Genomic DNA, 16,206 nt, shown 5'->3' with positions numbered 1-16,206 from the left:
CCAACACTAGAGCAGAAAGAACAATAGATTCAAAAATAATTTTAAATTTAATATTTTATTGCTAAAATTTACTTAGATCACTAGTCTAAATTCACCAGGCAAAATATAATTGTTATACAAAAAAATAAATAAATGATAGGTTCACTTTACGTTCTTCATCCATTGTAATATAATAATCTTTTTGGCTACGAAAATTTAGTGTCTATGTCCCTATTCAGAGAGCTTTAGGTTAGACTTACGAGGTATAGTTTTTTTCTTCTTTGTTGTTGTAAACAAGATTTTTGCACTGTATAAATAGTAAGTGGATTAGAATTTCAACCGACCTTATATCAAAATAGAAATAAAATAATTTTCCATTTGAAAAATAGGTTTATTCTTGATGATGCAGATAATATTATGCTTTAATAAAAGAATATAGTATAAATGGAAGAATAATGCAGTTACAATTAATCAACTTAGTTTAACAAAAATATCATTGAGCTACATATTTGTGATAAGGCCGGTAAAAGCAATCTAACTTGAAAAAAATCTCAATTTAAAATGCTTTAATCAATGTTATGCCGAATAGGACCATCTAACTTTGATAATATGAAATTGGATGTCAAACTATAGATGAACGATGTGATAAGCTTACATATCCATTTATCATGAAATATATTGAGAATCTTATCGATATGTATTTGAGGATATCTTGCTTTAATATAGAATAAGTTTGACAAAAAATATTATATAGAATTTCGTGATATATGATATTTATAATAAGATTTTGCAATTTTGAGAAAAAAAAACTTTCTACTTTCAAACTCTTTGTCTAACATTGTTCCAAGGCTACTACACAAATTCATTATTAGATTATTTAGATCTAACATATTCATTTATGTGTTGGTATTATTTTTTAATTAATTTGTCATTCAATTATTGTTATCTACTAATATCTTTATTATTTTATTATAAGATTATTTTTTAATTTACACATTTTAAAACTAGATTTAGAGGGAAACTAAATCGTTTTACGGATTAACAAAAACGACAAAGAAAAAATAGCATCACAGAACGGCGTCGTGTTAAACTAGACTGGCGTTTCCCTTTACCCTGTGAGAAGAAAGAAGAACAATTTCGCCGGCGAAAATTTAGGTTTCCGGCGATGGAACAACTGAGTGAAGAAGAGAAAAAGGCGCTTCGTGGAAGCAAATTTGCACCGCTACCTTCTGCACCTTCGTCTTCTCGTTCTCAACCTAGGTTATATAGAGCTGAATGGGGTTGACATTACATAGGTTTCGAACTAGTTTGTTAATGATTAATTGGTTTGTGGTTGCAGGCTGGCTCATCCAGGAGGACCTATGAAGACGAATAAGGCAGCAGCTTTAGCGAAATTTCTTGACAGGAAATTGCAGGACCCTAGCGGCTTGTCATCTCTTGATCCTCGTCTCATTGAACTCGCCGTCAATAATGCTAAACATACTCTTCAAGCCAGTACTATTCTTTTCTTTTGATTTCTTCTTGTATCATTCCATTTATTCTTCTAGTTTCTTCTTACCTACGTGTTTATGCACTATGATACTCCACTATTTACTTCAAATCTTGCATTATAAGACTCAATGTGATGTGATCGAGGATTTTCACTTAGGATGGTGTCTAGGATCTGAACTTGAAATTTTGAACCCTAGCCAACCTAGTCTTGTGTGTTCTTGTGTGTGTTCCGGGGATTCAAAATCTATATATATGCTTAAAAAAACCTTATATATACAATGAAATATTTTGCTGAGGGGTTGAGGTGAACACTGAGGTGAACACCCTCGCTCCTCCTAGATCCTATCCTGGTCTGGCCCTTTCTCAACCTCTGCTCGTAGAGGGAACTTAGTGTGCCAGGCTGCCATTTATAAGATGCTCTACGGTTATAAGTACTGCTGTTTACATCTGCTCTTTTTCATCCAATCATCACTGGTGCTCGCTTTTGCTATTCAACTTGATATTTTCTGCTGTTGTTTTTTAATCACATAAATTGTGCTTTAGAATTTTGAATAGCCTTTTGTGTTTTACCTGATATGCCCAATGACATGTGGATTGCGGTGTGCGTTAATGATTTTATCCATTACTACTATTTTTCATTACATCATTACTTCTTACTCCCATTTGAACACTTGAAATGTTCTGCCTGTTTCTCTGTAGGTTCAAGTGTGCTACAGATTCTTGAATACCCTTTTGAGTTTTGCATGATGCTTTTAAGATTTAAATATGCAATACTCAATCCGTACATAGGACTCATCGTCAATTTGTAATAGAGCTAACAAACTCAACGCTTTTGTACCTATGTTACTATCATGCATAATTTTTACTAATCATTTATAACACTACTTACTTCATCAAAGGAAAATATGCTATACCGGCGGTTGCTGACTGCATCACGTATCTCCTTCTGCACTACTGTGCAAAACAGTGGTCAATGCATGTAGTAATTCAGGAGACTAAGTTCCCAAGTTGGCTTGTAAATGATACCATGAACTCTTCTGGTCTTTTGATGTCCATATTTTAATACAGTAATATAAACGCATCTTTAGTGATTATTTTTTATCAGGGAACCTAAATTGATCCTTATAAATTAGCATTCGATTTATCGTTCTTTGTCTTTGTTTTTTGGAATTCATTTGGAAGCTGTGTGTACAGTATACACTTGCTTTCTTGTTGTCACTGGGTGTCATTTATTTTCCAAAAGCTGACATAAACTTCAAGCTTAGTAGTTAACTTGGACCTCTTCCAAAATAATAAACATTGGCGTGTTTGTGTAAAACCTTGTGATCGTAGCAGGTGTTTTTTATCAAAGGGATTAACTGATCTAATTGAAGTAACATTAGAATTCTAACTTCCTAATTAAGAAAAATTGTTTGAATTCAATTATTTGTGCAAATATACCATTGTAAGCTCTTTTTCAAGTTGAGTAGAACCAGAACATCCATTAGAAGGCAGCTCAAAAGATATACAGTTCTAAGGATTTTCATCTTACAGAAGTGGCATTTGAATCCGTGTAAAAGTGTAACTTAGTCATGAAATTCATCTCAACTACGAACTTAACAAAATCAATTATTGGATGCTGAAAACCAATATTAAAGCCCATATGGCCAGCTGAGGTAGATTATACATGTTACATGTTCCTTGGTATTTCAATAGAACTTTTCAGGTCAAAAGTTGTGTTACTTGATTAGGCATTTCAAACTTAATATCCAATTTGAGGTTACTGCTGAAACCAAACCAATAAATAGGAGTATGAATATGATTTTAGATTGTAATGCTATATGAAGTTGCTTATTAGTTGTCAATGAGTGATAGTATTCATCTTACAGATGTGTCATTCATTTGCATGCTATTTTAGTTGGTGTAAAATTTGAATATTGTGATAAGAGCATAATTATTCTCTTACAATTTGGAAATGGAACAGGTGGGACATCAAGTAGAGGAAGAATTGTTCAGCATGTGGATTCTTTTGGTGATTCTGAGGTTCTTGATTTGTGATTTCTCTGAAGATGTCAAAAAGATCTATCAAGTATTTAAGCCTGACTAACTTTGTCACAATTTTTTCCAGGAATCTGCTGAAGATGAAGAGGTAAAAATATCTGTCCAAAAAAAAGGTAAGAAAAACAAAAAGAGGAAGAAGATGAAGAAGGAGAAACAGCGCAAGGTATTCTATCAATTTACAGAGTCTATCTTTCATCTCCTGCTTTCCAAGTTTGTCCTGAATGTGGTTTTTCGCCAGAAATTGGAGGTGTCTTCAAATGGAATGGCCAAAAAACCTAAAAAGAAGCTGAAACTATGATCTACGTGGGCTTTCAAGCGTTGATGTTGTTAGATTATTGGAGCTTTAAGTAGATAGATGGCATGGTAAGAGTCACTAGTTCGAGATTTTGCAGTTCAGAGTCTAACCACCACATTCAACATTCCATCTTGGTTTCCCAAATTGAACTTACATTTCTTGCTTGGCCAGTTGTGCAATTATTTCGTTCTTGTAGCATTTTACTTTTTGCCATGAGTTTATCATCAAAGTTAAAAGCTTTAATGACATTCGTATTTAAAGGAAGTATTTTTATTTTTTTGATAAGATTGCTCAAGGTTGTCACTTGGTAGTTTAACCTGGGTGCTTTAAGTCGAATAGAAAAAGATGTCTTGCCAACACATTTGAGAAAGCAAGCGCAAGGGACCTCAGCTGGATTATAGTGACGGATATCGATTAGTTCGGTCTTGTTTTGTCTATTATCTTTGATTTTCGATTTGTAAATATACTAAATTGATGACTAAACTAGTAAAATATTTGTTATCAATTTTTGATTAATCGATATTTGGTTTTTAATGGTTTGATTGGTTCAACGGATAAGAAAATGCTCCTCTATTTTTACTTCTTCGTTTTTGCTTTATGTTCTTTTTATTTGTTCATCTATTAAATCTATATAAATTACAACAAAAGCAAATTCAAACAAGTCATTGCCAAAGCAAACTGTTCATTATTTTGGTTGGGTATCAAACCTCTATAACACAAGTACTTTTAAAAAGAACAATATGGTAGATAGAATTTCAACAAGCCAACACCACCAAAGACAACGATTATATAAAATGCTAAATAAAATAGGATTTGCATTTAAAATCTAAAACCACTACTATATAACTAGGGATAAAAAGATTAGTTTCATCTAATCATTAACTAAAACTTGAGAACCAGTAAACGAGTCGATATAACCATTAAATCGCCTTTGTTATGGAATGTTTTACCCAATGTGGGACTTCTTGTTGAAGGTGGAATTCGCCCAACCAAACCACCAATTGCTGCAGATTTACGACTTAAGCAACACATACCCCTCTCCATCTCGAACGTCCATATTCAATGACTACATAAGAGATGCCTTATTTAAGCTGAAAATTTACCCAAGCACATCTTTGAGATGTTCCACCATCTTCATTACTTTTTTGCACACAATCACTTGCTAACTGACATCCCATACTCAAGTTACTTGAACAACAAATACTCGAAACTGTAACTCAGCTACAACGTATAAACGCTAGAATTCAGAACCATGAACAGATATACAGCTACACTATATAAAAACATCACGAGTGAAGTGACTACTCTTTTTTAATGACTAATGCAGATTTATAAATTTGAGGCTCACCTTTAGCACCAACAATCGAACTAAGCCGGTTGAGATGAAATTGAGACACAGAGAGAAGGAAAGAAGAAAAGAAAAGCAGAGCAATGGAATCTGGAAACTGCTCAAATAGACCGAGAAAGAGAGAGAAGAAGAGGGTGATATTATAATAGCAACAGAATAGAAATGACAATACTTATTAAAGAAAAACATAATTATTGCTAAAGGATATATGATATCCTCTAGCAAATTCTGGAAACTATGTCCTTTTAACAAAGTCCTCACCTTTAAATGGCAGCCTGGCACACTAGCTCCCTCTATGAGCAGGGTTTGATCCCTCAGGACATCGACTTTTATCATTGTTTCACTCCCGTTCTCCTAGTGCATCGTCTTCTCTTTAATAAATCATGCAAATATCAGCAGTGGTGCATAATTTAATAGAATGGAATATGTAAAACTTGACAAAATTGAAGAGTAAAGGGAATGATGCAAGAAGAAATTAAAAGAAAAGAAATACTAGCAGGGAGTAGTAGTACTGGATTGAAGAGCATGTTTAGCATTTTTGACGGTGAGTTCAATGAGAATTACTTGGTTTTCAAATTGAATTGATATTTGATGATATACCAAAAGAACAAATAATGCGCATCAGTATACAAAGAAAAAGACAGAAAATATCAAACACATTCTCTAACATGTTAACTAGCTTCTTCACAATATAATACCAAAAATTGTTGCCACATCAAAGACTTCACTACACTTGTTTTTTCTAAAATCTAAACACTAGACTCCAATGTTTAGGCTCCTCCAATATGTTGGCGTTTACAATTAGGCTCTTCCAAAATGTTGTGGTGAGGACGCTTACGGCAGTTGGAAAGGGGTGAATAATGCAAAGGATAATCAGCTCTACAAGTTGGACATGTGTTATGCATTGATAGCCATTTTATCATACAGTGAATATGAAATTCATGCAAACAATTAGTTGTTATCACCTCATTCTCGTCTTTAAAATCTTCATAGCAAACAGGGCAAGTGTCATCCATCAAATCTCTGCTATAGTCATTGAATACGGGAGTCGGAGATGGAGAGCAGCCGATTTCGTTGAGTCCTTTTGGTAAATCTTCTGCAATGGGTGGTTTGGCTGGGCAAATTCCACCTTCACCAGTATATTCCCTTAACGCATGGATATACTCGAGCACATCACCCAAGTACTTGTGATATGGGTCATTGATGTAATCAGTGGTAGAGAGACTTCGAACAGCAGTGAGAAGCTCCTCTTCATCATCCCAGTCCTTGACAAACCTAGAGAAAGAGGGGATAGGGGGAAAAGGCGGAACAGAATAATACGATGAAAAACCGATGATATCAAATTGGGAGATTTCAAGGGCAATCACGTAGGGAGGTCGTGGTTGTGGTTTAGAAAACAGACGAAATTTGGTGAAAAGCTCAGAATTGATTTCATTAGATATTTGTATGATGTCTTTGGGATTAAATTGAAGAGTAGCGGATAGAATCATGGAAAACAAGGATGGATCCTTGTTGAGTAGCCTGGACAGATCAAACGGGATGACGGTAGAGCTATAGGAATCATACCAACGGCTGGCCTGAGGGTAGCAAACTATACGTGGACACTCATGAAGCCACTTGTAGCTCCTCCGAATAATAATGACGCACAGCCCTTCCGATTCTGAAATCTGATTCCGAGTTAGCTTCTCGTTCCAAAAGAAAACCCTTACCTTAGCTTTTATCTCAGTTCCCTTTTTCGCCACCGTTCGCCATAGTCGTCAACTTCAATTTTTTTACCCCATTCTCAACCCCCTACTACCATCCCAAACATTAAAAGTAGTTCTTAAAAGATATTTCTAATTTTTATTTTTATTTTATTTTTTACCCCCTGTCGACCCCCAAAAATATTTTAAGTTTGTTTTTAAAAATATTTTCAATTTTATAGTTTCATTTTTAAAAAATATTTTTTTTTTTACATAATAGAATCATATTTCATTAAATTTTCTTAGATATGAGTTATACTACTAAAAAATTATTAATTTATAATATTAATGAGACCATATTTTATATAAGGTCTTCTGAAAATATATTATCTTATTGAAATGAGAGATTTTTTCCATTGGCCCAAGTCTGAACAAGAGAAAATTATTGTCTTAGAGAGATTATTTATCAACCGAGTATTAATGAGATTTTACTGTATATAACCTTTTTATTTCAATTAATTTGTCCAGACTTTTCTTCTTAAACCGATAAAAAGAATGCCGCTTTTTCCTTTTGATAATTCTTCTCACAGGGAATGCCGCTTTTTCCTTTTGAATGTCGACGTACCTGTTCATTTAGATCACTGAGAAATTGAAGCAACCTTTGCCTCTGCAAATGCTCAATGTATTCCTTTGATTAGGAACTAAAGCATCGTATTAAGCCCATAGCTCCCTCAATTTGGTAAAATACACTGCAATAGAATTTGTGCCCTGCGATGGTGTAGCAATTTCCCTGTGTAATTGAAAAATTCGAACTTATTTTTACTTTATCAAACCGTTCTTTGAGATCTTCCCAAACTAGATCCATTATAACACAATTGTTCATGATCCATTATAACACAATTGCATTACATGTTTCCCAATCTTCACTCTGAATTGATCCTTTCGACAAGATCCTGTAACAAACCCTAAATTTCACCTAGCTTGCAGCGCAATTGTCATGGATCTATGCCACAACTCATAGTTTTCCGATCGTCGGAATAAGCACCGATCCAGGAATATCAGATTGGTGAACAAACAACGGATGAGTGTTGTTTATTTTTTCAGCAATTGATTGAGATTGTTGATCAACAACTATTGTTTCTGATTGCAACTCCGGCATTTTTGAAGAACACGATCAAGCTGATGAAGGATGAATTGCGATCCTAGTTACGATTCATACCATGTTAATTTTGTGGTTTGAGTTACACTAAATCCATAACTGCTTCTATAACTCAATGATAAGAGAAAAGGAAAAAAAAACTTTATTCAAAAAATGTTGAAGAAGAGAGTAGATGCTACTAGAAATTACTGCTGCAACTCTAAAGTTCTTGCTAGTGTTTTTAAAGAGAGAGTAATTAAACAACTAAATATGAGTGTGTTCAAGCTGCAAGAGTTCAAGTATAATATGCATGTTGGTAAAATCAAGTAGATATTTAAATTTGTATAAAATTAAATAAGTAAAAACACATGTCTACGTGACAAAATATACGTACGATGTCACATTGGACATAAAATTGTCATTTAGGACGTGTGTATCTATTTATTCAATTTTATACAAGTTTAAGTGTTTATTTGTGTATACGCAAAGTTGAAGTACATAGATGACAGTTGAAACCAAGTTTTAGGACATATTTGTGTATTATGTCCTCTTAATTTTGATGGAATATTTATAATAAAAAAAAAACTTATCATAATTAGATAGAACGACAACCACATGCTCAATACCTTTTAAATCAAATAATGATAGAATATTACTTTCACCTTTTGAAAGACTATTTTGGGAACCCATAATTTCTTCGTTTATACTCCTTTTGTTTTAATTTATATAATACATTCTATGTTTTGAAAGTCAAACAGCTTAAGTTTGATCAAAAATTTACGCATGGAATCTTCAATTTTTTTGAAATAAAATTTATATATTTATTAACTACGTAAAAAGTATTATGAGTCACAATAATTGATAATTCAAAATTTTAATAATGAAAAATTTACGATCAAATATAGACTTGTTTGACTTTTGAAATCCAAAATACATCTAAAATGTAACCGGGGGAGTAACTACCAATATTCATACATATAGTTACTTGCCTTCTTTCACGCTTATTATTATTATTTACTGTTACTATATTCATACAATGGAATGAAGCAATTAATTGGGCAAATTTAAAATTTAACATGTGCTGCTATCATATTTGTTTCCGAGAACGAAGCAATTCCAGTATGACGAATTTTATGATTTTTCATTAAAAAAAAGTACACTATTTTTACCTTAGTCATATTATATAATTACTATGGTGTATTGAAATTCATACTCAATGTCTTGTTCATATAAAAGTGTGTTAAGCCATAAATTTATGAGACTCAAATTTAATATATTATCATCATAGCACATCGTAATTTAAATCAATATTTTACCCCCTAAATACAATAAAACTTACCCTTTAGTCTTTAAAAGCATTATCAAGTATTTATGATCCATGTAGAAATCACATTTCTACTGCTATTATAATCTGCACTATTTGATGATCGATTTCATATAATGTTTTGCCATCAATGAACAATTTTTTTTTTATTTTTTTTTTAAAAAAGGATAGTCTAAATCAATTTAAGACCGAGATATGATGTTAAGCCAGGGAATAGCAGAAGGCTCACATTACTTTTCATATTGTGCTTCGATAATTAGAATAAATAAAGATAAATTAAACAAATGTGTATATATATATATATAGTAGGTAAGATAAGATAAACATATATATGCTAACTACAATATCAAAAAATAAGCAAACCTTCCAAAAACTTATCATTTTGAATAGAGCCGTCAATATGGGCTAGGTCCGTTGGGCCGGTCTGGCCTAATCCGGGATTTAATAGGGCTGGGCTAAGATTTTTGGAACCCATTTAAGAAAAGGGCTTTTTAGCCCGGCCTGAATAAGCCTGCTCATTTGGGGGGCTTGAGAAATATCGGTAGGGCCAGCCCGTGGGCCAATAAAAATTAATTAAAAATATAATATAATATTAAAATTTAAAAATAAAGAAAGTCCAAAATCAAAACAATTAGTTTAATATTTCTATTTACATATTTATACTTTAGTAAAAAAAAATTTAATAAATATCAAGAAAAATGCACAAGTACCCCCTAGACTATAACCTAAATCCCAGAGACACACCTTAACTAAACTAAGATCCTATTACCCCGTGAACTTTTTTTTAAAAAATTTTTATACACCTTTTGTCTTATGTGGTACTCTATGTGACTCCATGCAATTGAGGTGCGTCAGAGATATTTGGATGCCACGTAAGCTAAAGAGGTACACAAAATTACAAAAAAAATAATTCAGGGGGGTAATACGACCTTAATAAGGTGTGTCTTTGTGATTTCGGTCATAGTCTTGGGGGTACTCGTGCATTTTCCCTAAATATTATAAAGATAATTTTATTTATGAATTTGATTAACAAGTAGTGACATTAAGGTCTCATTTGTTTCCATTAAGATTAAGACGTCTGAATTTGAATACGCGCTTAAATATTAAGATGTGCATTAAGATCTAGATGTGTAAATCTGAATAAACATCTGAATATTAAAATAGTGTCTCTGAATCTGAACACTAAATTATTGGGACAGTTTGTTTTCAATATATGAATGCACATATGAAATTAAACATGATATCAATAAAATATTATCAAAACCTTGTTAGTAAAATAGTTTTCTTTTCATATAAAGTAATATTTTGTTCATTTTCTACCGTAACAAGGTAATATGATTTATCTTTTAAGAACTCTACATCAAGTTACATCATTAATATGACTATTTTTTGCACTCAAAATACTTTGAGAATCTAATATAATGTAATTTAAAATAGTTTATATAGAGTAGTAAATATATAGTTTAGAAAAATATTTTATTTTATTTTATTATAGAAATTTATTATTGTTATCGATCAAATAACTGATACTTTCTTATTTTTTGAAACTGTGCTAAATATTATATGATGGGAGTGCTTATCAATTCAAATATATTGATTAATTTATGAAAGTAAAAGATGTATATTAAGTTAATATGAATAAAGGAAATTATAATGGCAATCATGTAATTAAATATTAATTAAATAAGAAAACAACTTTTATGAGTTGTTGTGATTTAGTTGAATTAAGATAGGAGTCTTATTTTTTAGTCTGAATAGTGTTAAGGGTGTGTTACAGATCTGATTCATTCAGATATATCCAGACCAATTAAAAGGCTATAAAAAAATAAAACAAACGAACTTAATGAATTGAATTTGAATAATTAAGATTCAGTTGTTAAAAACAAATACATGAGACAAATCTGAATGATTAAGATTCAAAACAAATGAGGGCTAACATAATGTAATATTGTTTTGTCGATATTTATGATAATATTTTTAAATTATAATTTATAATTTAATTTAATAATTATAAAAAAAATATATATTTTTAAAAAGTGGGTTGGCTCGGCAAGCCTGTAGCCCAAATACTTGTGGGCTGGGCCGATCATTTTCTGGCCCACACTAAAAGTGGGCTAGCCCGACCTGACCCGTAAAATGTCAAAACGTGTATGAATTAGCCCGGATGGGGTGGGCTAGCCCATATTGACAGCTCTAATTTTGAAGCAATATTATAAGACAAGTGGCATAAATAAAGTAGATAGAGATTTGCTAATAAAAAACATACCTCACTTTCTATTCTTGAATTGATTATTGAAAATAAAATTCAAATCAGATCTTTAAATCTTATTTCTTGGAGTGGCTGATGAAAATGAAATTGAAGTCTCGTACTGATAATATGTTATAAAAGATAATTAATAATATACTACAAGAAATATAGATCAAAAATATGAAAAGTAATATAGAGATTATCTAATATAAATGTCTTCAAGTTATCTAACAATGTTAGAGAAATCACTTCAAAAGTCATTATGTTAAATGCACAAATTAATAAATACATTCCAACCCAAAATATTTCCACTTCCATAATAAGCAGTGTGTATCCGTCTTTAAAGGTGATAACCTACTAACAATACTACATAATGCTGAGATTTTTACAGTAATGTACAATTATGGACAAGGAAAAGAATCTGTATTTTCGTGCAAGGTCAAAAATTTCGCAGTATAAGGTCTAGTGAGAAGCAAGAACACTTGCATGAGGTAATGAAAATTTAGCTTGGAGTAGTCAGCACAAGAGAAACATAAATGTCTATCTCTGCTCAAGAATGTCATTCACCTTCCACTTGGCTTTAGAGGTCCCGCTTCGGGCAAGATTGGAAATGGTTCGATTTGTACTCTAATCTATCCGGATCTCTTTCAACTGTGTTCGGTCATTATAATACTAATGCAGTTCTCCTTGTTTTGCACTTGTGACTGCACCCAGCTTTGTCATCTCCTCCATAGCCTTGTGATGGCTGGACAGCAAGGAAAGAATAACTAGTATTCAGTAACAAGAATATCATATATGTGACCTTCTTCATTTTCTCCTTCCGATTCAATTTGTTTGACAACTTTCCCTCTTAGTCCATTTTTAAAAAAATGATCCTTTCCCTTTTTAGCAACTCTTTAATTTCAAAACTTTCCACATGACATATTTAAGACCATAGGATTAAAGGGCATTTTGATACATTTGAGATGTCTTTAATTTAAGACCATGTCATAATGCCACATTAGATATTATTAATCAAATGTTAAATAATAAATTATATATTTAAAAAATAAAATAAATATGTTTCTCAACTTTCCTTCACCTCTACAACAATAGAGTCTTGGATCTAATTCAGCAAAATGACAGTGAAACAAAGTACTAAAATTATTAGAAAAGAAGAAATTGAAGAAGAGAAACAAAAAAAAAACACTTGAAGAATTGCAGATCAGTCAAAGTTGCTTCTACAAAACAGATGTAAATTAATAAATCAAAATCAAAGGCAAATTACTCTCATTTTCTGCAAGAAATATCCAAATCATGGACAGTCTTCACAAGTTTGCTATGTTTGCTTAACAGAAAAACTCACTCAACTTTCAACAAGTAATACTACATTCATCATTGTTACTGATTTTATTTCTCGGGTTCATCATAGAATCGTTTTTGTTTCGAAGAGTCTTAGATCTCTCGCCACTTGTATTGCTAGACACAGACGTGCAGATCATAAACTAGGGTTTTTGGGTATATTGGTGCATTCAAGAAGAAGAAACAAGAAAGACTTAAAAGGTTTTGCAGATGACAGAGAGGTTCAAAACAAGATTTGGGATCACAAGAATCTAATTCTACTCCTCTATTGAACTTCTGAATCGTTCTCTTCCTTAGTTGTCAATCGCAAAATCAACTTCAACTTTCGCCATGAATTAGGGACGAAGTAGGGCTTAAGAAAGTGCTACGGCTGGAGTTTTGGGGATGATGACAGAACGATGGGTTGGAGAAGATGATGGAAGGAGGGGTGAGAACTTTAATTTGTTTTTCCTTTTTATTTTTATTATTTAATTAGTTTTCTAGCAAATTTATTGTTTCACTCTCCTTTTAAAGCGTTGATACACGCTCTATATCGAGTCAGCAAAAAAAAAATGTTACATCAGTCTGGTCAATGGTCAGAGAGTTTTAAAAGTTCCAATTTAGTTAAGTTAAAGGGTTTAATTGACAAAATATTAAGTATAAGGATCTAGAATGAAAGTGCAAGCAAGTATAAGAGTTCATCAGAGCATTTTGCCTAAAAAAATCAAAAAGAAGATGATGCAACATCTTGATTCAAGCAATCCCTATTACCATATTCAAATTGACATCTCTAAGTTAGACAAACAGTTGAGATTTCCAAAACTATCAGACCAACATATAAGACTTCTAAATTGTTCCTTTTATAAAATCAACAAGTGTAACTTTTTTGAGAGCATGTAATTAGGGGTGCATATCCACATCCAATAACATCAATCAACTTTTCATGTGTTATACTCCTCAATCATAACTTAAATCTAAGAGTGATAAATAAAGGAACGCATGCAAAAATAATAGTTTCACAACTTTACGGATTAAAGCAGCTTAGACATTATCCATCCCCCAGTCCCTGACAACTTCGTGTATCAGATCAAAGAATATAATATCTTGATAAAATGACTACAGTTTGAGTATTTGGGTAAGTTTACGAGTGGGCTATTAGGTGGGTGTTTTTTTTAAAAATAATTTAATTTCCTTTTAGGGTAGCCAATGGGATAGTGACACATCATTAATTAATTTAGGTGGTTAAAGATAAGGACAAAATAAAGCCCAAAGGTTGACGTCAAGGAAATTTTAGGTGTGAAAGGTAGAAGAAGGGTATTAATATAACAATTCGCATAGTTAAAGGATATTTTAGGCCCTTCTCCGTTATTTTTATTAATTCTCTAAATGTCATCATACAAGGGTATAATGTAATTATTAATTGAAAAGTCACACAATTAAAATGGTTAAATTTCAAAAATAGCTACAGTAAATATCTTAGTTATGCTCTTTAGCTACAATTTGCTTAATTACGTGTTGTAGCTATAGTTTTAGCTGCTATACATAAGTTTGTTTTAGCGCATTTTTTAGTAATTTATACAATTCAAAATTCAACTTTATTTTGGTTAAAACAAGCGGCAATTTCGATAGAAAAACGGTAAATAGTCCCCTTAATCACAAAATAATATCTATCACGACCTAAAGTTTGAGGTCATGATGACACACACTCCGAAGTCTCCAAAATGATGTGTAATTCGAAAGAAATAACACATACTAGACTCCTAAAGTCAGACCACAACCGATAAAAAAAATAAAAAAGTTCCCAAAACCTTGTAGCATAATGATAAATAGCATATAATATATTCCTACATTTTGAAATACATCTCAAAAATTTTAAAGGAAAATAATGAGTGTAAATGATAGATGGATACCAATGGCGATTTGAAAAGCAGGTAATCAACACAACTCCGAAAGAGAAGAAAACCACTAGATCCAATCAACTGCTACAAATCATATGCCTAGGATTTGCATAAAACGGATAACAAAAATAGGATTGAGTAAAATTCACATGTACTCAGTAGGTTAGATCGACTAAGTATAAGCAACTAATCAGACTTGAGAAATAAACTATGAAACGTTTCCAACTGCACACAGAAAAGATCCCATTCTGACATCAATATCGTCAATTGAAGTAAACACAAAAAGATACAGATAAACAAGTCACGCAACACAATAAAGCTAGTCAATGCAATGTAATGAATGATGAAATGATCAAACGGAACCAAGATTGTCCCACAATTTTAGTATACACCTTGCCAATTTTTAGCTTCCTCACAAAGATCCATGGGTGATTCACAGTTCAAGTATCAATCTCATAATCTCATCAACTTGTGTCCTGTCTCGTGGTAAATGGTATAAGTAGGGTGTCACATTTTCTTTCTATAAGAATAGTATTTCTCCATTTTCTCGTATTCACATAAGCAATGATATGATGAAAATGAGAATTATTCAATTCTTGATGTTAGACCCAACTCTTAACCTCAATTTGAGATCCAACTTCGAACCCCAGGTTAAGTTAGGTTCAGATTTTGATTTGAATATTGGGTCATAAGTTAGTATTCAAGGTTGGATTTTTTGGTCGAGTGTCAGAATTGAATCTTGAGTTAGGTGTCAATGTGGGGTTCTAAATGGGATGTCAAAATTGGGTTTAGGATCAAAAGTTAAGATTGAATCCATGTAAAGTGTCAAGTTCAAATTTGAGATCATATGTTGAGATTGAATTTAAGTTCGGAAGTTGAGTGCGTGAACAAGTTTCGATTCAGAAGTCAGGTCCTAAATTGGGAGTTGGGTCCAGGTTTGAAAGTTGGGAGTCGAATCCTTGGTCGAAGTCGGATTTGGTGTCGAGATCGAATTCATGGTTGAGTGTCGGCATTGGGTTCCAAATCGATTTTTCGAGTCAAATGTCAATTTTGGTGTCAGGTCTGAGTTGACTCCAGTTTGAATGTTGAAACCCGAATCGTGAGTTGGGGTTAGGTATTATGTCGGGTATCGAGGTTAGAACCCAGGTCGATCATTGAGATCATATTTTAGTTTGAGTGTTCGATCCCAGTTCGAATGTCGGCTCTCGAGTTAAGAGTCAAGGTTAGGTCCCGAATTGGGTGTCATGGCCGAATCTCCGATCAATCGTGAGGGTCACATTCAGGTTGAGATGTTGGGGTTAGATCCTATTTCAAATGCCCGGTGCCAGATTGTTGGAGTTAGATCCTAGGTCCTGTCTTGGGGTTGAATTCTAAATCGATCATCGTGACTGCATCCCGATTTGGATATCAGGATTGAGTTCTAGCTCGAATGTCAGGTCCTAA

The 16,206-nt window shown here is 32.6% G+C and overlaps 1 protein-coding gene and 1 pseudogene across 1 annotated transcript; one reads left to right on the top strand and one right to left on the bottom strand.

Moving 5' to 3' along the window:
- The first annotated feature begins 1,008 nt into the window (after positions 1-1,008).
- LOC107011923 lies at positions 1,009-4,344 on the top strand. The gene is made up of 5 exons (XM_015211615.2): positions 1,009-1,239; positions 1,319-1,473; positions 3,434-3,492; positions 3,578-3,673; positions 3,749-4,344. The coding sequence occupies exons 1-5, from the start codon at positions 1,145-1,147 to the stop codon at positions 3,806-3,808; spliced, it is 465 nt and encodes a 154-aa protein (XP_015067101.1). The 5' UTR covers positions 1,009-1,144; the 3' UTR covers positions 3,809-4,344.
- Positions 4,345-4,529: 185 nt separating this feature from the next.
- Positions 4,530-6,961, bottom strand: LOC107009490 (annotated as a pseudogene).
- Positions 6,962-16,206: the final 9,245 nt, after the last annotated feature.

This window comes from Solanum pennellii, chromosome 1 (genome assembly GCF_001406875.1).
Source record: "Solanum pennellii chromosome 1, SPENNV200".
NCBI lineage: Eukaryota > Viridiplantae > Streptophyta > Magnoliopsida > Solanales > Solanaceae > Solanum > Solanum pennellii.
Note: the sequence above shows the minus strand (reverse complement) of the source record. Positions and strands in the feature narration are given on the sequence as shown.

Excerpts from the sequence above, each read along its gene's own strand:
- LOC107011923 (XM_015211615.2), top strand. The coding sequence starts at position 1,145 with ATGGAACAACTGAGTGAAGAAGAGAAAAAGGCGCTTCGTGGAAGCAAA. Across the intron at positions 1,240-1,318 it reads TCTTCTCGTTCTCAACCTAG|GCTGGCTCATCCAGGAGGAC; the intron begins GTTATATAGAGC and ends TTGTGGTTGCAG. Across the intron at positions 1,474-3,433 it reads TAAACATACTCTTCAAGCCA|GTGGGACATCAAGTAGAGGA; the intron begins GTACTATTCTTT and ends GAAATGGAACAG.